This window comes from Phaseolus vulgaris, chromosome 1, assembly GCF_000499845.2.
Source record: "Phaseolus vulgaris cultivar G19833 chromosome 1, P. vulgaris v2.0, whole genome shotgun sequence".
Taxonomy (NCBI): domain Eukaryota; kingdom Viridiplantae; phylum Streptophyta; class Magnoliopsida; order Fabales; family Fabaceae; genus Phaseolus; species Phaseolus vulgaris.
Window position 1 is genome coordinate 50,130,197 of NC_023759.2, and position 27,984 is coordinate 50,158,180.

At 29.6% G+C, this 27,984-nt stretch overlaps 3 protein-coding genes and 1 long non-coding RNA gene across 4 annotated transcripts; 1 reads left to right on the forward strand and 3 right to left on the reverse strand.

Annotated features, from left to right (window-relative positions):
* Positions 1-462: 462 nt before the first annotated feature.
* On the reverse strand, positions 463-6,081 carry LOC137815135 (early nodulin-70-like). The gene is made up of 12 exons (XM_068618192.1): positions 5,620-6,081; positions 5,440-5,488; positions 5,147-5,354; positions 3,194-3,362; positions 3,035-3,106; positions 2,690-2,941; positions 1,976-2,102; positions 1,616-1,902; positions 1,271-1,464; positions 1,115-1,185; positions 946-1,022; positions 463-848 (listed from the first exon to the last, which is right to left on the reverse strand). The coding sequence occupies exons 1-12, from the start codon at positions 5,986-5,988 to the stop codon at positions 708-710; spliced, it is 2,016 nt and encodes a 671-aa protein (XP_068474293.1). The 5' UTR covers positions 5,989-6,081; the 3' UTR covers positions 463-707.
* A 3,724-nt stretch (positions 6,082-9,805) lies between these two features.
* Positions 9,806-11,018, forward strand: LOC137815136 (FCS-Like Zinc finger 6-like). Its single transcript, XM_068618193.1, has 2 exons — positions 9,806-10,385; positions 10,618-11,018. The coding sequence occupies exons 1-2, from the start codon at positions 9,979-9,981 to the stop codon at positions 10,772-10,774; spliced, it is 564 nt and encodes a 187-aa protein (XP_068474294.1). The 5' UTR covers positions 9,806-9,978; the 3' UTR covers positions 10,775-11,018.
* Positions 11,019-15,165: 4,147 nt separating this feature from the next.
* Positions 15,166-15,541, reverse strand: LOC137815152 (uncharacterized). The gene is made up of 2 exons (XR_011081714.1): positions 15,406-15,541; positions 15,166-15,326 (listed from the first exon to the last, which is right to left on the reverse strand). It is a non-coding gene; the product is annotated as an uncharacterized lncRNA (long non-coding RNA).
* Positions 15,542-16,112: 571 nt separating this feature from the next.
* Positions 16,113-19,158, reverse strand: LOC137815151 (inositol-3-phosphate synthase-like). Its single transcript, XM_068618216.1, has 10 exons — positions 18,705-19,158; positions 18,520-18,588; positions 18,285-18,420; positions 17,885-18,132; positions 17,579-17,805; positions 17,387-17,502; positions 17,058-17,234; positions 16,786-16,974; positions 16,620-16,682; positions 16,113-16,414 (listed from the first exon to the last, which is right to left on the reverse strand). Exons 1-10 carry the CDS (start codon positions 18,890-18,892, stop codon positions 16,295-16,297), a joined length of 1,533 nt encoding a protein of 510 aa, XP_068474317.1. The 5' UTR covers positions 18,893-19,158; the 3' UTR covers positions 16,113-16,294.
* Between the last annotated feature and the right edge of the window lie 8,826 nt (positions 19,159-27,984).

Genomic DNA, 27,984 nt, shown 5'->3' on the forward strand with positions numbered 1-27,984 from the left:
CTAACTCTAAGACTGCTAACTCCATATGAGAAGAGATTAATTGAGTTCAAATAAAAACTTTCTTAATACATTGAGGTTTAAAAAAATAGTTATAAATATAGTATCACGGTTCATTTATATTTTGTATACGAAAGATCAGTGAAAATTACAAATTAATAGTAAATATTTGTTAGCTATAAAGCTTAGACACTTCTCTTAAATGATGGTCTGTCCACACTTATCAATGTCGACACTCATAGGGCACTTACTAGTGGAGTGTTCAATTCAAAAAATATTTGTTGAATTTTTAACAATTATAGTACGGTTCTAACACAATTCTAAAAAAATAAATACAATAATTTTTTAAAAACTCAAATTTATTGTATAAATTTTTATTATGATTATAAAAATAAGGAACAAATTCTTTTGAACCAGTCATGAAAAACATTTTTCTGCTCCCAAAAAAAATCTGAAACATACTTGTGCACATAAATATGTATTATCAATTTATATAATTTGTGTTCCCGTGTCCTGCATTTTAAAGATTATACGTATATCGTATATCTCTGTGTCGTGTCAATATCCGTATCCATATTTGTGCTACATAGTTTCTTAGTTAACATTGTTAAAATTTAGAAATATTTGTGATGAAATTAATAACTAACAAACGTTTGACCATTTGCTCCAGATAAACAAAAATGAATCCAAAGAAAACCAATTGTTGTTGGTTATACAGCAACCATTTTAGTAGTAACACAAGCATCAACTGCTTCTCCCACAGAAAGGAAAACCCTTCCTCCAATTTTGCTGACGAAGTTAGCTAATCTTAGCTTGTGAATTACATGCCACCTAGGGTTAGCGATAGCTAACTGAAGTAAAAGTGACAAGAGGAATTAATACACAGCAATATCACGTGAAATAGATTTATCAATTGCAAAGAAAACAAAAATGAATTGAGAAACCAACCTTTACTCCACGTGAAGTCATATTTTTATTGAGCTCCACCAGAGAAGCAATTCCCGTGGTGTCAATGTTCGTAAGACCTATTCATGACAGATATTTTTCATCCACATTATTACAGTAGAACAATGTTAAACTTGGTGCAAGATCATAAGGTTAGTTACTGTATACTCACTTGAGGCATCTATGATGACGTGATGGAAGGTGCTTTCTCCTCCTTTTTCATTGTTCACCCATCTCTCAATCCTTTCAACAATGTGATCTCAGAATTTCATTGTAAAGTTGTGTTTAAAAGAAGCAAAAGGTGGTGATATGAACAACAGATACGTACATTTCTTCCACAAGATTTGCATTTGCAAAACAAAGCCATGCAGATTTTAAAGAGACGATGAAAACTCCAGGAATGTTGAGTGCCATTGGATACTGTTGAACATCGCCGAATGAATCCGTTCCTGGAAGTCTTCCAATAACCGCTATAGCTGGTTGAACTGAGGTTAGAATTATCTTCGCGAATGATATCGTGATCTGCGCTACAATTTATGTACTCACATCAACCAATAATACTGCATACTGTCTTAGAAAATTGTTAGCCTAAAAATTGTTGTGTTTATCAATGTTTTATGAATTATGTTTGAAGATTGAATTGAAGTTGAAGAAAAAAGAAAAATATACGTACCCCAACTGCAAGGCCTATTTCCGGAGATGCAAACAAGACTCCGAAGAAGGCTCCAGCACAAGCAAGGAAATCCATTTTATCGACCTTCCAAATTTCACGTGCTTTCTTTAGGTCAATGAGTCCTGGTACAGCCGAAAGAATTATCGCTGCTAACATTGCTTTGGGAGTGAAATACAAAAGCCCTGTCAAAAATTTAAGTGACAAGAGCACCGTGAGTGCCATCACTATGTTCGACACCACTGTTTCTGACCCAGCATCGTAGTTTACGGCACTACGTGACAAAGACCCTGCATCGTTAATTTAACCTTCGTCATCACCAAATTTCTCTCAATACATACCAAAATACGCTACGGTTTATACCTGATGCAATGTAGCAAGAAGTTAAGGATCCAACAATGTTCATTATGCCCAAGGATACCACTTCTCTGTTCGGATAAATACTGTGTCCTTTTAGAGATGCAAATGATCGTCCAACAGCAATAGATCCCTATTGTTGTGCACCAAATAAGCTATATTAATACAATTCAAAACACTATATAATACAATGAATTAAATTTGTTTGATTATTTAACTCCTTTTAAGAAATAGATTAGTTTTGAGCATTCTTTTGAATTTTGGATTAAGTAACTCTAAAGAGGAGGAGTTTTTGTGTTGAAAAAGGATTCTCCTTCATTTTGTGTTGACGCAATGGGATATCAGATTGCTGTGTTAGTTGTAAAGAGAGGTTTGTTAAGTTCTTTAAATTTCTCTATTTGTTAAAGATTTATGTTTGCGGTTTACTTATAATTTTGTGCTCTTTTGAATTTTGATGTGTTAGTATATTCTGACTTTTTAATTCTTTGCTAAAAAAAAGTATACTATAACTATCGTTAAAGGTGGATTTCTGTGTAAACGACATTTTTTAGTTTTGAGTTAGCCGACAACTTTTATTGAAAGATTAGTTTAGGTTGAAGCGTAACAATTTATATTTTTTTATTTTATTTTATATAAGAGTTAAGTTGCTTTAATTGATTCATATTTATTTATTATTTTTTATTGATTAAAAAAAAACATGAATATATATGGGATACCTACCGTGAATGAAATAATAGCAATGTTCAAGCCTATTCTCATCAAATGAACCACAACTTTGCTGTCAAATATTAACTGATTGAAAGAGCTTGGATTCAAGCTACCTCCTCCTTTAATTGGTCCCAACACTTCAACTCTGTAGTCCTTCACTTGGTGCTCATGAACATTTATTTTGTAGGCAATAATAGAGGATGCAATAATAGATAAGAGAGGAGCAACGTGTGACAACCAGAGAAGTTTCTTGTTCCTTTTACCCTATTTGGATATGCAACAATATATATAGGTTAACTTTAGTGTAAGAGTTAGTTAGTTTTCATAAAATAAAATAAAAGTAGCAGCAATACTAACCAGGAATCTCGTAAATAGGATGAAGCATAGAAATGAGAATCCAATAACGAAGTTGTAGGGATGCCACAATGACTGCAAAAGTAGGAAAATGAACTTTGAGTTGTAATTAAATTGAATGGTTTGTTTAATTTGCAATGGAAGTGTATATCTTATTATTACTTGGTTTTTGAAGGATGTCCAAAGAGATTTGAGCACAGAAAATAAAGCAGTTTTGTTGGTATCGATCCCAAATAATCCTTTCAATTGTTGTAGTCCAATGCCCACAGCAGCTGCTGCCAAGAACCCTACGATCGTGGATTGGGAAATATATTCCACCAGAAAACCAAACCTGTAAAATGTCAGAGGTTCAGCCATACCATAATAATTTAATGCCCTATTTGGTTTCACAGAGTAATTTCTCACATTTTTAATTAGTCAACTATTATAGTTTTCTCATAAGAAATTTTTCAACATGAATTTCCAAACATAAACAATTTGGAATTTCACCTCTCGATTAGAAAGGAGAATATTTTATTGTATATAAGTGACTGCAAACCTTAATTCATGAGTCGATTTTATGGACTTGAGTTAGACTTAAACTTCACTTCGTAATATAGTATCAGAGTCATTTAAAGTCTATCCTAGCGAGTACTTGTTGATTCTATCGTGTCATCCGCTATCGGGCAACTTACGAGTTGTCACTCTCGACATGTGAAGAGCTATGTTGAAGATCCAATATTTCATTTTTCTTGTCCTTTTATATTTTACTTTACAAATTCATTGGAATTCAGTTTTAGGTGCGAAAGTTCATGTCCATAACGTCGTACAAAATAACTCATGAGTTTTTCTTTATTTTATTTAGAATCTACAGACTGGCACCCTTAGAAGAATATAGGGAATCCAGTGTTCTAATTGATATATAGTGGTTATCAAAATAAAATTAGTTTACCCTTTGCAAGTTCTTTATTATTATATATTGTAAAAACAATTTAAAAAAAAATTGAATAGTACTACAATATAATAATTCATGTTAAGACACATAATAAAACGTTAGTAGAAAATATTGACTTTAGGTGCACTTGAATAGTTTCAAAATATATATTTTTATGATACTTATAACTTTCTAGAGTTTTTTTTAATCATGCATTTTATAACTTTGTAATTAAGGTGACAACAGGTTATAGTTTCTCTTGTTTTCCAAAAGTTTATCCTAGTACGTATCTGCCTCGTTTATATAAAATTATTTACGAGATTTTATAGCTACGAGTAGATATGGATATCTACACATTTATTTAGTTTTAAATTATTTAAAAATAAAAAATTAATATAAATAAAATAATTATCTTAATTTTGAAAAATTAATATTTAAAAAAATTAATTTAGTAAGTATAGAAAGAAACATAAATTTATAAAGTATATATTATTTTTACTGATAACTTTATTTTGATTACTTTTTAAAACAAAATCTAAATAAAAATTAATAACAGTACATGGAAAATTTGAAAACATAATATTCATTCTCACCGATTAACAAATAAATAATTAAAATACATATATCTATTGTTTACTAATAACCATTAAAAATGTTTATTTTATCTACACTACAACAAAATCATAAAATAAAAATTAATTTATAAAAAACAAAATAATTAGTTGCAATAGTAACTAACTTAGATATCATTTTAGAAACTAAAAAGAAATTTCGTTTCTAAACTAATTTATATTATTGTTAAATAATTTCTAAATTAGTATCTAATTAGCCACCAAGGTTTTTCTACTAAATTTAGAAATTAAATAATTGGTAGTTAAAACCTTAATTGCTAATTAGATACCAATAAACTATTTAACAATAATAGAAACTAATTTAGAAACCAATTTTTTTTTAATTTCTAAAATGGTCTCTATTTTAATTCCTATTGTAACTAATTATTTTGATCTCTAAAAATTATTTCTATTTCATGATTTTCTTGTAGTGTTAAAAATACATTTCATCAAACTTTTTTTATCTAGTTGTCACACACATTCCACAAACAAATCACAAACTATATATATACATATAACCCTTTTGACTCTTGATTAATAGGGAAATAATGAATTAAGAAGGCATGAGGATATATGGCATAGGAGACTGACCTAAAGAGGCCGAAAGCAAGTTGAAAGATGCCCGCAAAAAAAGTTACAGTGAAAACAAGATGAGTGTATCCAATAGAATCATGAATTGGAAGTTTCAATGTCTGAATCATTGAGGAAAGTAGCAGTGAATCTACAGATCCAGGTCCAATCACCATTTCCCTTGAACTCGCTAGCAGAGCATAAATAAGAGGTGGCACAATTCCTGTGTCTGTCAAAATCAATCATCATCCATTCTTAATGATACATTTCAACAACTCATCAAACAAAATAAAATCACTGTTCATGCAACTTACAGAGGCCATATTCTGGACTTAGCTGCGCCAATGTTGCATTTCCCATGCACTGTAACAGATTAAACCCATCATTTCAATGGACTCAGTATTACATAATAGGTATACTAATAATGCAGGAGAAGAAATGAAATGAGTTTGACATGAGGAAGTGTAATATTGTATTGTTGATGTATTGTGAACCTGAGGAATGGCGAAGATTGCGAGGATTAGGCCAGCCATGAAATCGCACTTGAACTTTTGGGCATTGTAGTTTTGGAATGAAGCAAGAATGGGAAACAAGTTCTTGAAGAAGGCAAAAGCGCGTTTGGAAAAGGGTTGGTTCCTGAGAGAAGAGAATGTGTTTGGATGTGGATGCGGTACGAGGATGTCCTTGATGTTGTCCACGACCTGACGCAACATGGAGGGTGGATCTGGAGGATTCACCACCCACTGACTCATGTTCTTCTCAATGTCCAAAACCTCTTCTAACGTGATTTTCTCTAACGTGCTTTTCTCTAACGTGCTTTTCTTTGAAGCTACCATCTCTGAGTTACTAGAGTTCCTGCACATTTCAGGAACCTAGTGCTCTCAGAGAAGTGCTTCACTTCTTCACTCTTTCTAACTTCTTTATGGCATATGTTATTATATTATGAACCGTGTTCTTTTTGTTTACAGTATATATTTATTTTACTGAAAAAAGTTTCCTTACATTAAATGTTAATTATTTTATTATAAATTTAACCAAAGTTGTGAAACTGAGGCTTATATATGAAAAAAAAAGAGTGTAATATTGAGAAAATAAATTATTATAAATGATTACTTAAGTAATTAATAGTCGACAAAATCGAGTGATAGTTCCTATTCTTAATACGACAGCATACGATTTTTTAAAAGTAATTATCAAAACAGTTAAATATCATACGTGAAAATTTGAAGGATACCACAAAATTTTCAAAAGCACTTCTAGAAAATGCGTTTTGTTTAAAGCTTTTAAATAAAAAATAGATATTTTATTATTACTTTGAGAATCTAGAGTTTGAATAACTTAAGGAAATCAATTGAAATTATAAGTAATGTTTAAGAAATGTGTAATAATTCAGTGTGACCCAACAACAAGTGAAAAGAGAATCTCGCATTAAGAAAAATATCACTTATCTATTAAATTAAAACTTATTTTCCTTCTCACTTATTGACAAGCCGTTTCTGGTTAAATTAATATTAAAATTAAAATAATCGAAATTAAAAGGCAATCAACATTTGTGAATAATAAATGTCATTTAATTTAGAAATAAAAAACTTTCTAGTTGCAAGCAAAAAAAATGAATCTGTAAATAGTAAAATAAACTAAGTTTTAATATGAATCTAAATATTTATCGCATTAAAAAAGAGAGAGAAAAAGAAGGCACGTCCGTTCTAGATGCTGAAAAAAGGTCCATAAAAAAATATTAATCTATATTTCAATTTGTGGTGCGTGAATCTGCCTACTTAAGCAATTAAGGAGACACTTACGTTCAATAAACAATTAATTTATTTTTTTCTTCAAATTCAATTAAGTAGCTTCTAAATTTAGTATAATTAAAATAATTAATTAGAAACTCGATAACCTAACTTGTTATATCTATCATTTGAGTTTAATTTTGATAAAATGAGAATATAAATAATTTTCACGTCAATTTAATTTTTTTCACTATAATTTGTCAAATGAGTTATTTTCATATTTGTAGTTTCAATAACTTAAATCAAAATCTTATACTTTAAAATTAAAGAAAGAGTATATTTAACCCTTGTAAACTTTAATTTTGTCTAAATTAATTCTCAAATTTTATCTCATTTACTAGTACACATTTTTAAGTTTAATTTTATTCAAATTAATCCTTTAATTCCACTTTTTCTACAAATAGACATTAAGAAATTTAATTTTATTCTAATTAATATTTATCATTGATTAAATTTTTTCAATACTATTTTATAGAAAAAAAAATATTTATTAAAAAATTAAAAGATTTGAAGATGAGTTAGAATAAAATTCAAAATTTAGGTGTATATTGATAAAAAAAATATTAAAATTTAGGAATTTATATATAACTAAATTTATGATATTAGTGATAAATAATACAAGCTATTTTTCAAGATATTATTTTAATTAAAATTAATGTAACTTATTTAATATTATATTCAGAATGAATTTATTTAAAAATATATATATTTCAGAGAAAATTATTGTATTAATATATGTTGTTTCATTCACTAAAGTAACCTTTTTTAAACAATGGCATTCGCAGTGTCGTTAATAATAAAAAAAAAATCTCTCGTATGTGATTTATTTTATTTTATTTTATTTTATGAACGAGGTATAATGGTTCTTTCACTATCCTGTTTCTAATTATTTTGCCTTCGGTGTTTAATTGGGCCTCATAACCCAACTTCCCACAGAATAGCGTCCCAAGTTCTTATGGGCTTAGGAGGCCGATGCTTCTTTCTCTGGTCTTTGAAATTTAGGGGAAGCCCAATATTCTTAAAAAAAAGTGTTTTTAATAATATAGCTTCTACTATTCTTTTTTATTTTTTACTATAATTGATTGAATATTATAAAATTAGGAAATATTTTTATTAAATAAATTATAAGATTTACCAGATTTTATTATTTTCATTAAATTTAACCAATGAAAGAAAATGTTTTTAAAAGAATGTGATCGAGAGTATTCCCAAAACTTCTCACACCTTAAAAAAATTGAAATAAAAATTACTAAAATCAAATTAAATAGAAAAGAGAAAGTGTGAAGCATTTTCACATATATTTGTTAATAAAATATAGAAGAAAAAAAGTGTGAAGCAGCAAATTAAGTTGATTATAGCAAGAATTGGAATGTGAGTTTCCAAAGACAAGTAATGATATTTATATTGTTTGGGTGGAGAAATAGCAGCATAACTAATGAGTTTGATTGGAATGCAAAAATATCTGGATTTCATAGAACATGAATCCTCCTATGTCCAATCAAACTAATTTAACTCTCCTTTTCATGTTCATCAAAATGTAACTAACTTTTAGGTATAGAAACAAGCAAAATAAGTGAGGTCCAACCACATTCATTAGTGTCAATGCCAAATCTTAAACATGATCTAACCCTAAAATTACAACAACAAATCATAAACAACACTACAAAATTAACTTTTTCATGGTTTAGAATTTATGGTTTGGGCTGAGGAGAAAGAGAGAAAAAAAAGATGGAATGGAAAAAGAAAACGAGATTATTTAAATTTAAAAACTGACTGAAAATTCTATATTAAATTTGGCTGACGTGAATAAATTTAGTTATATAGAAATATATTTAGAAAATAATTTAAAAAATAAATTTAGTTAAGTTTTTTATATCATACTTTGCAGTCAGATTAAATTGGGTTCATGATGAAACCAACTTGTTCTCAGTTTTGTTAACAATCTTTACTATCTTCATTGACAGTTCTCACCCTTTCTTTTTCCTCTGATGTTGGCAATATTAGAATACTACTTTATTAACACCATTACCAGTAACATTCCAAACTAGTATATTCCTAATGTACCTCATCATGTGGCTAACAAAGCTCATTATATTTTATTATTATTATTATTATTATTATTATTATTTATTTGGTTGGTAAAATGGGAAAGAAGAAATTACATACTACACTTTTTTAGAAGGTTGAGATAACTTCTATAATACTGTGTCAACTCATTCTTTTCACTTCTCTTTTGACTTTGAATCCTTGTATTACTTGGTTTACTGTGCAGTGATTGATAGAAAAGAAGCAACGTGTGGACGACATCCCAACATTGAGATTTTAAATATACACTACAAAAATATTGACGTTAATCTCAAAAAAAAATTAAAAATACTAAATTCACACTAATTATCATTTAATTTAATGTATTTTTTTCTATTTTTTTATGAGTTTTTTTTAGGAGTTTAACATCAATATTTCTTATAATAATATAATAATATTAGTAACCAATGTCTTGATTTTGCTGCATATATTATCACACTCTTAATATTTGATTAATCATTGTTTTAGTATGATAATTGATTTAGGCATGTATTATATTGAAGAAGATATTAACCGGCCTAGACTTTCTTAATTAGTTGTGTTTCGTACTATTTAAGTAAAATATAGAAAAAAAACCCTTAGCGTATATTATAAATCCTAAATAATCTCGTATTCTAAAGAGATGAGAAATTTATAGAGAGAAAAAAAAATAATAAATTTATAATAAGAGAAGAGAGATGAAAAAAGGAATGATATATAAAAGATGTATATCATGATAACAAGTTCATCCCCACAATCAACGGTTGAGATGAGATCTTCCACTTTTTTTTTCTTATAACTTGATTAAAAGCATTTCATCTAAACTCATCTTCCGTCTTTGCTTCTCACTCACTCACTCGTGCGTTTTGTGTCAAGTCTGAACTCAACTCCATTCTCTCTCTCTCATTGTTTCTTCGAAGCAGTGGTGTTCGTATCTCTCCATGGCAAACGTTTTCTAACACAAAAACAACACGAGAGGAGGAGGAGGAAGAAGAAGATATGCTGCTTGGAAAGCGCCCTCGCCCACCAACTATGAAAAGAACTACCAGCATGAGTGGTGGCTTGGCCGTGGAATTGCCCACAACCGACGAGGAACTCGTGTCTGATCCACTTCTTCCTCACCATGATCATCACCCCAACATCAAACTCGATCCACTTCTTGATCTTGTTGCCATGGGAAGACATAATGAATTGCTGGAAAATGTTTCTGAGGCCAAAGCGCCATCGTATGAAAAATATGAGCAACTTTTGAAGGGCATGGCCACGGTCATACCACTTTCCCGAACAACCTCAAATAATCCTCGTCACAGTCACAACCTTACGTCAAACACTTCGCACTTTCTTCGGACTTGTGGCCTCTGCAAGTGTCTCTTGGCACCTGATCGACGAGACATCTATATGTATAGGTATGTATATTAGGTTTTTTCTTCTTAACTAAAGTTTCAATTTTAATGGCAGAAGGACTTCAAATACTCAGATTATTAAATTGCGTGCTCATTCAGAGGTTCTGGTGATTAATTTTTGTTCACTTTACTTTCAAATCAAATTGGTGTGAATTAATGAATGTTTTGTTTACAGGATGTTGTTGATTAATTAGTTTTGTGAGTGAATTTGAGAAAATGGTTTGTTTAATTTCAGGGGGGATACGGCATTTTGCAGTTTGGAGTGCAGGGAGAAGCAGATGAAGCAAGACCAGAGAAAAGAAAAGTGGAAGGCAGGGTCTAACAAGGAGCACCACCGTGCATCGCCACCGCGCAAGGCTTCCAACAACAGTGAAACGGCTGCGTGTAATTGAACGTGATTACAGAATAAACATAATTAATTAAGGTGATATATATATTTGAAGAAGGAGCTAACTGGTGCCTAATCATGTCCTCTTCTAACGTACCTCTCATGGTGCTCCATACATATATATTCTTCTTAATTTCACACCTAAGGTACTAGTTCTTATTCACACACTTCTGATACCAAATTGTACAAAAGGTGTGCTACATGTTGCTCTATTATGGCCTATGCAATTTCAATCTTTCAATCTAAAATCTTCCCTATCATCACGTACATGCTTTTCCTTGGTGTGCTTGTTGTTGCATTTAACTCAACACAAGCAAATGGAAACACTCTATTAATTCTTACAATAATATATATAGTGTTGCCGATTTAAGTACACGTATATATACAATAACAAAAAAAGGATATTCTTTTCTATATAAGCATGTTTGGAACAGCTATTTATATAGTTAGGGGGAAACTAGTTCTTTCTTATTTCACTCTCGAAATAATTAGTTGAACCAATATTATGTACATATATTATTCTTGAAGAAATTTCTTATTCCATGCTCATAATAATAGCGTCTCAATAATGCAAGTTGGTTTAAGTAGAAGAAACTTAATTTCATTTGAATAAAGTGGCGTAGGTATTGAAGTTATGAATAGGTCTTAAAAAACTTTATCCCTTTAAACGCGAGTTTACTTGTTCAACCCATAAACTAATTGAAACATTGTTTTTTAAAGCAACCCCATATTAATTACGAATGAAAGCAATTAATATCCCGTTTGAATATAGTAATCGTAAATATTGAATGAGTGGGAAGAATATTATTTGAGTGTTTATGACGTAGTACGGTAACAGCATGTATAAACTTATTGCTCTACTTTTTCAAAGTGGTGAGCCTAATGGAGAGGCAGTTGACAAAAATAAATGAAACAATACTGACATAAATGTTGGACCCACTTTTAATTCGTAATAGCCATGGACATAAGCTACCAAACAAAAACAAGAATCTCAAGTTTTTTATTTATTTATTTGTTTCTTTATTCCACTACTTTATCTCCTCTGCTTGAATGGTAGATCTGAGGGGCACGGAAGCATGCATGTTCTCTCTTCTTCTTTTTTTCTCTCCAAAATAATTAAAAAGTTCAATAGTTTGATGAAGGAATGAAGGAGATTGATGGTACATCAACTCAAAGCATAACAAGGTAGATCCATGCGTGAACTTGGTTAGGTGGTGATGCCAAGTGCCACCACTCTCCTCCTCCTCTTAATTAATCATGTCACGAAATCATGAAAACGTGTGTTTTCTTTTCTATTTTCTCTTCTTCTCTTACATGTTTTATTTAGTGCCCCGCAATATGGACATTATAAGTTATGGAATCCCCGTGGTTCTCCTATTCTTACCTTTTTCTTTTGTGGACAACATTCCTTGTGTTTAAACTTGAAGATTTCACATCTTAAAATATCATTTTACTTCATGATATTACAGATATATAGAGTGTACATAAATTTTTAGTTAAACTTAAAATTTACTTCTTAGTATGATATAAAAAACATTTAGAGTTTTAGACTTATTGTGTCACTCACTATCAGACTACTCATAAACATATAGTCTTATGCACAAGTTACACTGAGGTAGAGATCTCAACTCAACGTGAGACAAATGTATTGGAGATCTCAAATTTATATAAGTAGATGCAAATATCATCTTATAAATCGATTTTATAAAATTAAATTAGACTTAAAATCCACTTCTAATAATTCCTTCCTCTTAGCCATGTAATAATAGTAAACAATTATAGATGAGAGTTGGTAACCGGGGAGATTAATGTAGTTTGGTATGTTTAGTTAAATTAATTTAGCTGATGATGGTGATGGCAATATGGGAGGCCATGGAATTGATATGAAAGTTTGAAAATAGAGAAAAGGACAAGATGTGTGGAATTATGATTAAAACTGAAATGGGGTTTTGTGGTGAAAGGCAAGGGTGTAGGGACATGGGGGGGGGGGGTCCTTTCCAACACATGTAAAGTCACAGGTCTTTTTGTCAGAATGGGAGGAAGAAGTCTCACATTAATTGGCCATAGTTGAGGCTGAGGTCCCCCCATTTGGGTTTATTTGAGATGATGGAATAATGCATTGAAGTGTGTTAATGAATGATGATGAGTGATGGTTTGTATCGTGGCTGAAAAGTGAAAAAATAAAACGAGGTAGCAAAGGAAAAGGTGTGAGTGTGAAGCGCACTAGATGTGGTAATAAATTAGGGTTCACTTTTTAGGAGGCCCACACAGGAGAAGGAGATACCTAGTTCAAAAACCCCATCATCTCATTTTAAACTGCACTCCAATCATCTCATACTTCAATCACAGACACAATCTCCTAATAATATTCACCCAGATTCTCTTTCCACCCCCCTGTCTCTTTCTTCCTATTACAACCTTCAACATTTTTTCATCAGAATCCATCTCAGATTTCATTCAACTGGAAAGAAAAAAACTATGACCTGTTTCATTTGTCCCTTCTTAACAATAATCTTTGTACATCGGAACGCCAACTACACAATTACCATTGTAGAGAAAAATGCATGTTCTAATTAGAAGGAAAAGTAAAAATGAAGGCATTTATAACATAAGTTGCAGAAGAAGACAAAACAAGATATCTTTGAGATTCCTACGCCTGCTAGCAAAAAGGACAAACCAATTCCTCTGCTTGGGCCATCTCTCTTCATCTCAAACTGTCTGTGGTTGGCAGCCAGTTATAGCAGCTTCCACATGAGAGATTCTAGCTTCAATGATATCTTGTTAATTGTTTCATGCAGCCTTGAAGGTAGGGTCTTGCAGCTGTGTTCCAATTTTGTGCCTATATGCAGAGTTTACAGAATGCAACTCCCTCATTTCCTATTTTCATATAACTTCTTCATGAGTGCTTCATTTAACCCAATGTATCTTCCTTTTATCTTCTTTAACTACCCTTAGAAACATGTTTTTGTATACAAATAAACTTTTTAGCTACAATCTTAAGAGTTCTACACGTGAGACAATCATTTGGATGTGTTTGTTTCTCTGCATTAGTGCTATTAAATTGGAGCACTGAAGGAGTCGACGTGTGTAAACGGGCTGTGGTCCATTGCCCAATTTTTGTACAGGCCACTGATTTGTTGGACCAACTTAAATGACTAATTCTTCCTGCACCTCCATACTTTCTTGTGCCATCTCATACCAAATGTGAAAATACTTTTTTATCCTTTTGTGTCACCCCCATATAATCTCTCATACATAATTTCGAAGATGTTTTTAGATCCGGAAGTGTTCTTTAGATTTATGAAATCTGAAAGTCTTTTTTGGATCTTAGAAAAGCCTATGGATTATGTAATCCATAAGGTAATCACATATTTAAAAAAAGACTTCCAAATTACATAATCCGGAGTTAATCTCAATTCAGAAAAGACTTATAAATTATGTAATCCAGAAACTAATTAAGCATCTGAAAAAAAAAAGACTTATAAATTACATAATTCAGAAACTAATTTCATGTATAGAAAAGACTTATGGACTATGTAATCCAAAAACTAATTACAAAAGATTTTCGGATTACATAATCCAAAAACTAATAACAAAACACTTCTGAATTACATAATTCAAAATATTAAAGAATGATATTTTTGTAATATAAAAATTTATGGGGTGTCACAAGAAAGTATGGAGGTGCAGGAAGCAGTCAACTTAAATTTACCTATTTTTTTCTGCACTCCCATTTTAACCCTTCTTAAAAGGTGAGATTATCCGTGAAATCTTCCAAACAAGTTTTCTGAAATTCCCAGAACTGCCATGGAGAACGGAGGTGTAGTGTGATGTCGGCGGCAATGGGGGCGTGGTACAGCAAAGGAGGATGTTTTAGTCTTTTCAACGTATGAGATGCAGTTAGTAATGTGGGGTTGCAGAAAGCAAAACCCATTTTCCTTTCTCTCGTGCGGACCACCTCTCATTCATTTTATAATGGACCTTTTCAAATATGAAAAACACATTCTGAAGAATTCATTTCAAAACTAATAACAGAATTTCACTTAAGTGGATCAAGTTTATCCCTTTTCTTCTTCACATTAATCTCTGCTTATTGCATTTAATCAAATTAACCATTTTTTTTTAGTTTTTGGGTCTGTGTTTATTGTTTTTCTTATTTCAACAATCAAATATTTTACAAAACAACTGTTTTTTGCAAAAAATAATTTATTCTTTATTAAAACAATATTATTTTTATTCCCCACTTATGATTTTATTTCTCTCACACGAAACTCTTATATACACTTTATTTCTTACTTATTTCCGTTCATTTTGTTTCTCTCTTTTCTGTTTTTTATTTATTTTATTTTTGAACAATTTTTCTTTTTTATCGATCATCCTGTTGAAAGAGCAAAATTAAGAAAATTGTCCACAACATATTGATAATTATTTATGACTACCACAACTGGGACTTTTTTCTGGTTGAAATGTTGATTGAAGGTGCTTCTCAGAAACTTCGACGCCTTGCTGGTTATGTTTCTCTCTTGTTTCTCTCAAATGTTCTTTCCGGAAGAAAACTGTGAAAGAAGAAGGAACAGTTTTCAAATAAGGAAGTTTTGGGGTGGTGGAAGCAAAAGTATTTATTTATCACCCAACCCTCTGTGCTCTTGACTTCGATGCCAGTGACAGCTACCAACCAGTGATGGATGTTGACACAAGGAAAAGAGCCTAAATAATTATTTTTGTTGTTTGTACCTCGTGGCTCACTTTCACTACACAGTTCACTTTGACCTTGTTTCTTCTCAATATCTCTGAAAACCATAGTTCAGTTCCAATGGATCCACTGATATAAACTTTAAACAAAGGGAAAGGGATAAAAAAACACATGATTCCTCAGATTGGTCAGAATTCAAGGATTGTCCTCCAACAATTTGCTAAAAGGGTAATATTGCCATGAAATGTACAAGGTCCAAATAGTCAATTATCACCACACACATGTTGTATACTTAGGCATATAGGAAAATCCAAGCACCAAAATTTGTGACAGAAATATTCCAGCCCCTTATGAATGGGAAACAGTGACGGTGGAGGTGGCATGGCGCATACTTTGATTTTAATGAAGGAGGGGTTTGGGCCATTCAGAGTCAAGTGAGAATATGCTTTGAAGTAGATGAGTATGGTGAAAGTGTGGTTGCATGTGGATTCATATTTTAGAACCATTTTGACAACACACAATACACAGTAATTTGTAAACTCTGAATTTTTTTTTCTTATAAGAAAATGCTTTAAGGTTATTATTATATTGGGGATTGCCTCTGAAAAATAATAAAAATGAAGAAGGGTAGTAGGAGAATAAACACAAATTTGGGATAACGGACAGAAATTTATACATCCATTCATGTACCTAGGAAAGAAGAGAACATGCCCCGCTCTAAAGCATTCGAAAGCAGATGCAATCAACTACACTTGCGAAAACATAACCAAACATATTAACAGAAAACATTCAAGCTGGCTACCCCAATAAGTGATGCTTCTATCCCACGCTTCACTTGTACTCAAGAATCATGTTATTCTCTGGGGCCAATCCAACACAAGCTCTCATAATGTTTTCCAGCATTGCACGCTGCTTTGACAATGCATTCACCACTGGTGTGCCCGGTGGAACCTGTGATAGTTATCTCTTGAGTTAATTTGCAAACTTTTTGAGGAAAATGAACACGGGATAAAAGGGAAATTCACTTTAACAAACTTCGAAATTGGAGGGATTGTATCTCCATAATGAGCTTACTACATATGTTTCCCTAAACTTAATTTCTATTTAAAAAATAAGCATGTGGACTCAACATTCAATAAGATTAGATTAAACTCACTAGAGGAGCCTTGGTCAGGTAGCTGAGAATGGTAGCAACTGGGTGGAATGAGTGGAATTTTCCCTGCAGCAACCACCACAACACAGTGAACTCCGAAGTCAGAAAAGCTACAAATAATACAATGACCAACACAATCAAGCAATTAAATTTAGCAATGCATGCAGACCTCCTTTTCAGCTTTGAACTGGATACGAGTGCTAAGCTCAGCAAGAAGGACCAAGTCCAATATAATAGGAGCAGCCAAGAGAGAATCCTCGCATGTATTGTGCAGCACAATGGTGTTCTTTCCACCCATGAATATCTCTGAAGTGTACTCATCCATGGCTCTCTTGCTGTCCGCAACGTAAGGCACATACTGCAATAGAAACAACAAAGCAGACAGAATCAAAGACCTGACAAGAGAAAGAAATAAAGAAAAATAGGTGAAACAACATTTACCTTAATAACAACAACATGGTCGGGATGTTCACCAGGCTCATAGAGGATGGCATTGCTGTTGACCATATCATCAACAACGTTACTCTTGGAGATTTCCTTGGAACGGAAGGTTTGTGGAGCAGAGAGATTCATACCATCATTGTTTCCAAGATGGTTGTAACTAACTATTGATGTTGGCTGTCAATGGTAAACAGAGAACACTTGAAGAAATCAATTTATTCCTACTTTTTTGCCACATAAAATTAGCACAATACATAAATTCTAAACCAAACATAGAAAGGATAGATTGTACTAGTAAAGAAAACACCCATGATATGACATTGATATACCTTGATACCAGCCCCCACAAGGAAATCTACCAGCACGGATTTCATTTTGGTCTGACCACTCTTGAAGTCATCTCCTCCAATCAAACAGTTTTTCTGGATGGCAAAATCAATCAACCCTGATGGCAAGCAAAGTTAATATTGCATCAATTAATACAATTAAGTTGTGGGAAACTAAAAAGGTAAGCATTCAACCTGGGACAAAAGTGTTCTGAGGGCTTCCGTTGATGAATGGAACATTTTCCGTAACACAAGCAATGGCAAACAAGGTGGAAGGAGAAATCTCAGCCTCATTTCTGTCCAGGGCAGCCAAGAGGTTCTCCGTGGTGTCATTAAGACCGACAACCAAATTACTGTACCTCTCTGTGTTGGCAGTCCACAGGACAACCACCTTGTCCACTTTGGTGGCTGCCTTAAACTTCCTGAGTTCATGTTAAAATTTAAATAAGGTACAGGTAAATTAATCCCCAAAGCATGCATGTAGATTGAAATGGAACATACTTAATGTCTTTGATGACTTGTTGAACTTGCTCTTTCTTTGTGCCCTTGATCACATTGTTAGCACGCTCTTCTTGGTTGGCAGCAATGAAATCTGGGTCATAGATTCCAGGGAGTGGAACCATGGATTCCATATAAGGCCTCAACTGCTTCTGCAAATCGATGTCAAACACCTTGGCCCTACCCATGGCATCAGCCAGGTTCATGTTACTGATATCCCATCCCCCAAACACAATGTCGTCAGGGTTAACCTGCCAAGAGATTTCAAGAGCATGCATAATCATAATCAAAGTTTATTGTCACACATAATTCCAAAACAATATGAAAAACATCAACCAATACTCGTAAGACTAAATCTGGTGAATCAATTAAAAAGCTGAATTTTAAAACTATGATAGAATACCATTGGAAGAAGGCTCTTGAATGGGGCATAGATTTCCTCTCCCTGGTAGGAGCCAACTCGGATAGCGGAAGCTTGGGTGAGGGAGCCAAAGTAATTGGCTTGTTGAATCTTGTCCTTTGTTGCCCATGAAATGCCCCTGAGAATCATATAACGCAAAATGACCCATTAATGTTAGCATGCAAAAGGCTTCTCTTAAATCCAAACCAAAAACCACAGGTTAAGAAAAAAAACTAACTCTCGGTTAGCAATAACACCACCAGTGAGGGTTGAACCGTTGTTTCCACCCCACCCCACAAGCATTACCCTGGTAATTGATCAACAGGCAAATGAATCAGAAACTTGGAAATAAACAAATAAATAAAAATTGAGAGAGGGTTTGGATCTAGCATTAAGAAAAAGGAGGTAGATTTTGAAGCTAACCCCAATTTAGGAACATGGGTGTTGGTTTTAAATTCATATTTGACAGATTTGGGTTTGATAATCCACTGATAGGCGCCATTTCTGTTCTCGTGAACAAGTTCGGTGGTTTCATAGTTATACACGGACTGAATCTCAGTCTCGGAGTACTTAACATTAGGAGACTCAACCTTAAAATTCTCAATGAACATTTTTGTTTGTTCAGAGATTAAGAATGAAAATTGAAGAAGAATGAAGCAAAGGGGTGGGCGCTAATGCGGTGCAGTGGAAAGGTAGAAAGATTTGTGAAAGATTAGAGGGTGGCCATGAATATAACGGAAGTGCTTCCTATATATAGAGAAAACATGATCTTCTCTCTACACGTGTGACACACTTCTCTACTTCATTTACAATCTCATTTTTCCTTTCACTTCCTTTTGGTTTCTTTTATTATAATTCTACTAATATACATTTTAATATCTAATTTCAATCACTTCAATTCTAATTATATTATCCAGAAATAGTTGTAAAGTTCTGTATCTGGCTACAAGGTGTCCGTTTTCTCTTGATACGCGGTGATACACGCTCAAATTAGTAACTCACTTCGCTGGATTCATGGATTAGTCCATTATTTTTATAACTTTTCTATTTTGTATTTATTTACTTAATTCGTTGTAGTAATTAATTTTAATTTTTAAATAACAAAAATGTAATAAAATGTTAAAATTCAATCCAACTCTAATATCCTAATAAAAGAAAGTGTTATACCTAATAAATTGTCAGAATTGTCCATTTCGCGGCCACTTTTTTAATTTTATTTTTTAAAATATTTTATTTTAAATTTATTTATTTGATACTTTTTAGATAATTTTAGACAATAATGTAAATAAAAATAATTAAATTGAATTAAATTTTAATATTTTTATAAAAGAAGGTCTAATATTTTAACAAATCCTCATATGTCATTTTTTATTTTAGATTTTTTATTAATTATAAATATTGATATTATTTTTTTACAATAAAAATATTAAAAAATAATAAAATTGAATTAAACTTTAATATTTTAATAAATATATATATATATATATATATAAAAGAAATTGAGGGTGGATTGAAAGCTGGCCTCCACTTTTTTTCTTTTTTTTTAATTTTTTAATTTTAAATTTATTTATTTGATTATAGTTATTGGTATTTTTTATAAATAATAAAGATATAAAAAAATATATTAAATCAAACACTAATATTTTAATTAAAAAAATTAATACCTAATAAAATAAAAACAATACTTTAACAAATGAAAATATTTATAAAAAAGTGAATATAAATAAATTTATATAAAATACTAAACGCCGCTAATTATAATTCTATAAACATAAAATTCAAAAGTCTCAAAATTAAAAAAAAAATATATAATGGCAGTCAGATATTTATTATTATGAACAATCAAAATGGAAACTATGCTTTTTTATTAAAATAATCTATTTATGTTAAAAATTAATAATTATTCAAAAATTAGTTAAATAAGGAAGGTGGGATGTTGAAGGAAGTGAAGTAGGTGGTTTGGGTTTAGAGAGAGAAAGGAAGAGAGTAGAACATTGGCTGGGACCACACCACATAGTAGCTTTGTGTTCCTCAAACAAGATTCTGGACAAATTCGGACACTTCTGGAATCTTAACTACTTTACTTTCACGCTCCAACCAAGTCGCGTCTTTACACGCTCCAAACTTTATGGCTACCTTACATGACACACTTATTCAAACGCAACCTAAGACCTCTATGATTATAACGCTCTATTTAGCGGAAACACTTAATATTTCATTTTAATATATATTTATTTATTTATTGTATTTGTATTTTAGTTTATAAATAGTTTTATCTTGACTCTTCTAAGTGTTTCTCAGAATCAAACAACTTTTTTTTTTGGTTGATTTGGTAAAATTAACCTTGTTGATGACAAAACCTAACGAGATCAAACTTGTAAAATTTAGAATACCAAACTTAAAAAAACAATATCATTTTAATAGAATTTTCTGTGTATGTAGAGTTTCAGTAGAGAAAAAATTAGTGCTTAAGTTTGTCATTTATAACATTTTGGTCTTAACAATTAAAAAAATAAGGTTTCACATATGTAAAAACATGTCTAGTGAATTATCAAAAATTTAACTACTTATAAAATAAATTTTACAATATTTTTGTTTTGAAACAAAAATTATATGAAATTTTAAGAATATCCTGTAGCAAACCCGTAAAAAATAAATTAAACTGGTGAAATGAGTTTTGCACTGAAATAATGTTACTAACAGAATGAAAGGTCCCTACTAAAATCCAGCCAATAAAAAAGGTAAATAAACTCTCACTCTCTTATTTGTAACAATAACTATTATTTTAACCTGTGCAACTCATGGATGCTGTTACTTATTTATTGAGTTTAGAAATAAATTAATTGTAAAATTAGACATTTTAAGTATTGGCTACAAAATATTAATTATAAATAAAGACAATTAATTATATTGAACTTTAATTAATTTATAGGAGGTGAGAATATGTTTCTAATTTAATTTCCATGTATGAATTACAAAGAACTAAAAATAGAATGCATATAAATATATAAATACAAAGTGTGAATATTAGAAAATAAACATCAATAATCTTGTGAATAAATAAACTAAGCATACTAATAATAAAGTGCGAAACATAAATTGTTGAAGTTTCAATAAAGTGAAACAAATAAATTTAGCAGAGTTGGTAAAAAAGAAATACTTATATAAAAAAAAAACATTTCTCATGGAAAGACAATAACTTTTGTTATTGAGTTTGTTGACTTGTGCTTCAACAAAGACAATCTTATTGTCTTCTTTAATAGTGTTTAACATACAAACATCCTTTTATTCTTGTCCAATTTTTTTTAATTTATTTATCCTTTCTTATCAATTAAAATTTTAAATAATTTTATTTATTTCAAATATTTTATTTAAGTAAGACATTAAATTTTTAGAATTTATATTTTTTAAAATCTGATAATTTTGGTGTCAAATTGCATCTAATCCGATTAAAAAACAGTTTTGATCTCTGTGACATAAAAAAAGGTTACGGACACGTGACCGTACTTGGACGTAGATTAATAAAGAAAAGTAAATGATGCTTTAATAACCTTGAGTTATATATAATTTTTAATATAATAATTTTAGATATAAATATATATAATAAAAGATAGCTTTATAATTAAATAATATAAAAAAATATTAAAATTGAAGAATTATAATATGATTGTATAAAATATTTGAATTATAAATATATCATTATCCTAAAAAGAATAGGTTAAGCTTAGGTGTGTAAGGCGTGGGACCCAAAAGTCTGAGACCCATGTGACTTATCTAATCACGAGACCTCCTTGTGATGTCACCACATAATGCTTTTGTGGTTTCTGTCTCACCAAAAATCACACTCCTTATATAAATTAATATCATTTAAAAAACTTTAACTTAACTTTATAAATAATATTTACGTCCAATTGTATATTTTAATTTAATTTTTCAACATAAAGAACCCTTTAGTTTATTTATATAGAAGTCAAATTAAAATTGCCATTTGCGTCATGAGAAATGCAAATCATGCACGTTACTCTTCAACAAGCTTTTCCCTTTACTTCCACCTTTTTCAATTTGATATATGTACTTTCACTCTTTAATGCAATTTTTTAAAAACTGAGTTCTGTTACATTTGCATTCAAATTATTTTATTTACACCTGCTCTGTAGAATTTAAACGTGTGTGTCTCTCTCGTAATAAACAATACTTAACATTTGATTGAACACAGCACGTGGATATAATTATATGTAAAATCAATCATAATACTATAAGAAAATTATTATATAAAAACTAATCTTAAAAAAAAAAATTAATTGTTATATTAAATGGGTGATCCGATAACGGCCTGATAGCGAGTAACCTGATAAGACCAACAAACACTCACTAGGATAGACTCGAAATGACTCTGATACCATATTACAAAGTGATCTCCAACAATATTTAATTAACTACCAAGATTTTAACTATCAATTATTTAAATTCTAAATTTGCTAGGAAAAACTTTGATGGTTATATCTATACATTTTTTAAAATAACTTTCCACTACCTATATTTTTATACACTTAATTTAGACTCAGTTTTTTTAATTACTTTCTACTTTTCTCTAGTTAAAAATAGAGTATCACTTCAATAATATGCATAATAATAAGGATTTACATTCAAGATACTCCAACTATCTCATATAAGAAGAATTATACACACTACAACAAGAAAACCATTACATAAAAACTAATTTTATATAAAAACATTTCATCATATATCATTACAAGAAAATCATTACATAAAAACTAATTTTAAAGATAAAAATTAGTTAGTTGTTATAATGACTAAATTAGAAACCATTTTAGAGACTAAAAAAAATATTGAATTTTAAATTAATTTATATTATTCATAAATAGTTTTTAAATTGGTATCTAATTATCTACCAAAATTTTAACAACTAATTTTAAGGGCAAATGAAATTAACATGCCAACTCAACCAATTAAGTTGCAATTTGAACATAGAGATTGAATGATTTTAATTGGATATAAAAGCATTTCAATGTGAGTTTTATAGAGTATCTTATTTAATGGAGATATAATCTTGGAATAATATTGTCTAGCTGGAACCTTGCTTATACAACCACTTTTAAAACTTTATTGACAAAATAAAGAATCAGATGACTAAAAAGAAGATTCAGAACAAAGTTAGAGAAAACTAACCAAACATATATCAAAATATAGACTCAACAAAAAAAGACATAAAAAGTAAAGCGTTACACCTTTTAAACGAATTCGAAGGTAACAGACTAAGCTTTCAATATAAAATTTTAATTGAACTATTCTCTTGTTGAACGTGAGAAATAAAATGTTGCAGAAGACAATAATACCTATTAGCTAGGGACCTTCCACTTTGTTCACAGGAGGGTAATAGAGAATAAGGTTGCTACTAGGGTAAATCTGGAAAGACGCGGGTGGTGATTGAGATCCCTTATGTTGTCTGTGTGGGATGGTGTCTTTGTTTTAAGTGACTAGGCGTGTCCTTCGTTATTCATAAGGATCCTTTGGCAAACTTTCTACAGTTTAGGTTAAGTCAAGCTTCAGATTCGGTTAATGACGTTTGGGTGCAATTTGGGTTGGAGTTGTGAGTGGTATTTGGAATCATAGGAACTGCGTGTCTTTCGATAGGGGGTGGTAGATGCGCTCGAAGTATTCGCCTTAGTACAGGTAAAGGTTTGGTCGTGGATTTACGCAAAGTCTCATTGTGCTTCCTTCTGGTACTCTAGTTGGGTTTTGAACCAGTGGATTGTATGAGGATGGTAATTTAATATTTTTTTATGGTTAGTTTAGTTGTTCCTTAGATAACCAGGTAGGCGTTTCATGGTAGAAGTATGGTAAGGTATTTTGTTCTTTATTATAAGGGTTGAACCACCCCTGAAATGGTTCTCATTTATTTATTTTTTATTGCCAATAAAAAGAAAACAATTTTTGCAAAGATACTCATTTAGAATTGATTAGAATGCGTTTACTTAGTAAGAATAAAGGGGAAGTTTGTATGATGAGCACCACAAATTTAGTTTGCTAATGCATGGCATTGATGCTTTGTTCTTCTTTTTTCCATTTTTTAAGCAGACAAAGTTGGTGGTTTGTGGACCGTAGAAGACAAACAAAAATGTGGAAATGATTCCAAGTAAACAAATGAATGCGTTTTCTAGGCACAAATACAAGCCACCAGTTATCTTCTTTTTATTTATTTATCATCTTTAAGCATCCTTCAACCTTACTCATTACAAAAAAATAAATAAAAAATAAAAAATAATTTTAAAAATTAAAATAATTAATTATTATATTAATTAAATTAGAGATAATTTTATAAATTAAAAAATTATTAAAAATAGTTTCTATTATTAATAAAAATAATAAAATAATTTTTAAATTAATATTTAAATTAGTTATCAAACTTTTTTAGATATTAATATTTTAGATTATAAATTAGTCTCTACGTATTTAATCTAAAATATGAGTAGTTAAAACTTTGATAGCTAATTTAGATACAAATTTAAAAATTATTTCTAATATTTTATTAATAATATAAATCACATTAAATATAAGTAATTTTTTAATTTTATCTAATTTAGTAATATTTTTTTTATAAATTTAATTATTATTTAATATATTTGTTGAGTGATAACACAACTTTCCCCAACATTTCTTCTCACTCATATACTATATTTTATGTATTGAGGTGATTTTCAGTTATTTTTAGAAGTAACGTTTTTGTGCTTTTTTTATTTTTGTATTAATTGAACTGTTAAATTAAGAGTTTTTATTAGTAGGTCAAGTCTATAAGTTTTTTTTTTTAATTTACTAATATATTTAATTTATCATTAATATATTTTTAAAGTTTATATAAAAGTCAACTATAAAATTCCATAACTAAATAGTTTATTATTACAATTTCATATATAAATATATGCCTTAAAATAATAACTTCAATTTTTAAAAAATTTAATCTCTACTTATATAAATATCTTATTATATCTGATGTTGATTTTAAAATTTAGAAAATAAAATTTTCTTTCATCAATAACATTTTTAAATAAATATTAATTGAACATGTAACTATTCATAAACAGGGAGACTCCAAGTTATACTACAAGAAAATCATTAAATAAAAACTAATTTTAGAAACAAAAATTAGTTAGTTATTATAATGATTAAATTAGAGACCATTTTAGATACTAAAAAAATTATTAGTTTCTAAATTATTTTATTGATAAATAGTTTTTAAATTGATATTTAATTAACTACCAAAGTTTTTGCTACCAAATTTAGAATATAAATAATTGGTAGTTAAAACCTTGGTAGCTAATTAGATATCAATTTAGAAATTATTTATCAATAATAGAAACTAATTTAAAAACTAATAATTTTTGTAGTATCTAAAATAGTCTATAATTTATTCAATATACCAACTAATTATTTTTTGTTTTATAAATTAATTTTTATTTAATTTTTTTTTTAGTGTTGGGAACAAGGTTCAAATCCTTTTAAGGACGTTAACAAACTCAAAATAGATACCAATTCAGATAGTAATTAAAATAAAAAGACTCATCCCCCCGTATAACATACACTACAAGAAATCATGAAATAAAAACTAATTTCTAGAAACCAAAATAATTAGTTGCAATAATAACTAAATTAGAGACCATTTTAGAAACTAAAAAGAAATTTGGTTTCTAAATTAGTTTCTATTATTGTTAAATAGTTTCTAAATTGGTATCTAATTAGCAATCAAGGTTTTAGAGACTAAATTTAGAAACTAAATAATTGGTATCTAAAACCTTAGTTGCTAATTAGATACCAATTTAGAAACTATTTAACAATAATAGAAAATAATAGAAATTAATTTAGAAACCAATTTTTTTGTTAGTTTCTAGAATGGTCTCTATTTTAGTTCCTATTGTAACTAATTATTTTGATCTCTAAAAATTGGTTTCTATTTCATGATTTTCTTGTAGTGATAGTTGTGCATTGAAATAACGAAAATTTCTTTGAAGTTTCAGAACTAAATTTGATTTAGCTATGTAAGATGTGAGTGTTACAGTGAGTTACAAATGAAGCACCATGTATAAAACATGCTTAAATTAATTAGTTAATTTAGATCACAACTACCAATCATATCAATAATTATGTGATTTACCACTACAAGAAAAATCATCAAATAGAAATAAATATTAAAATATTAAAATAATTAGTTAAAATAATAACTAATTAGAGATCATTTTAAAAATTAAAAAAAAAATTAATTTCTATTATTGTGAAATAGTTTCTAAATTAGTAGGTAGGTTTTAACTACCAATTATTTAGATTTTAAATTTGGTAGCAAAAAACTTAGTTGCTAATTAGATACCAAAACCATTTAACAATAATAGAAACTAATTTAGAAACCAAATATTTATTTAATCTCTAAAATGTTTCAAATTTAGTCACTATAACAACTAATTAATTTAAGTAATAAAATTGATTTTCATTTTATAATTTTCTTTACAGAGTATATTACGTAATGAGGCCTTCACTGCATGCACTACAAGAAAATCATCAAATAGAAATCAATTTGTAGAAACCAAAATAATTAGTTACAATAGTAACTAAATTAGAGATCATTTTAAAAATTAAAAAGAAATTTGGTTTCTAAATTAGTTTTTATTATTTTCTATTATTTTTAAATAGTGTCTAAATTGGTATCTAACTAGCAACCAAGGTTTTTGCTACCAAATTTAGAAATTAAATAATTGGTAGTTAAAATCTTAATTGTTAATTAGATACCAATTTAGAAACTATTTAACAATAATAAAAACTAATTTAGAAACCATTTTTTTTTTTAGTTTTTAAAATGATCTCTATTTTAGTTCCTATTGTAACTAATTATTTTAGTATCTAAAATTTGGTTTCTATTTCATGATTTTCTTGTAATGATGCTATCATAGCCTAAATTCGCAACATTTATTTAGATGCTTTCAGTTCTTCAATTTTCTCACCAGGAAGTGATGCTAATAATGAAAAAAGCTTACCCATAAAGGTAGATGGTGGTGAAGACAAACAAATTTTAACATTTTAGTACAAATTGTGAATCGAAATGTTTTTAAACATGACAATAAACAAGGAAACAAATTGTTTAAAGTGAGGGAAAAAGACTGAATCAATAATTCTAAAGTTAGTTAACCTATACAATAATTCTAAAAACTGAATCAATAAATGATCTCTTGTAAGGACTAATGCATGTGACTACATTACTACTTACTTCAAAATAAAAATATACAATTAGCAAAACAGCAGTATGAGATTGTCACAAGATGTTGAGTCAATGTTTCATCATAAGCGAGAACACCAAAATTAACACAAGGATGAATCAGACCAGACTAATCACTCGAATCATTTCATTGGAATATTTTAAAAAACATGCATTTTAGAAAGAAAATTTAAAACATTGAGACCAAATCACATGGTGTAAACTAAGTGGGACATCACAATAAGTTGATTTTCCTATAAATTCACATAATTGTCATTGAATACTAGTTATTTATTACATTTGAAATTAATTTGATTGAGATAATATTGTTAAGGTCAATCATCATTATGAGATATTGTTTGTTTTTCAACTTCAAATTCGTTGATATAATATCATATCTAACTTATCTTTATTCGACTCTTAAACTAAGTGAGATTATTTAGT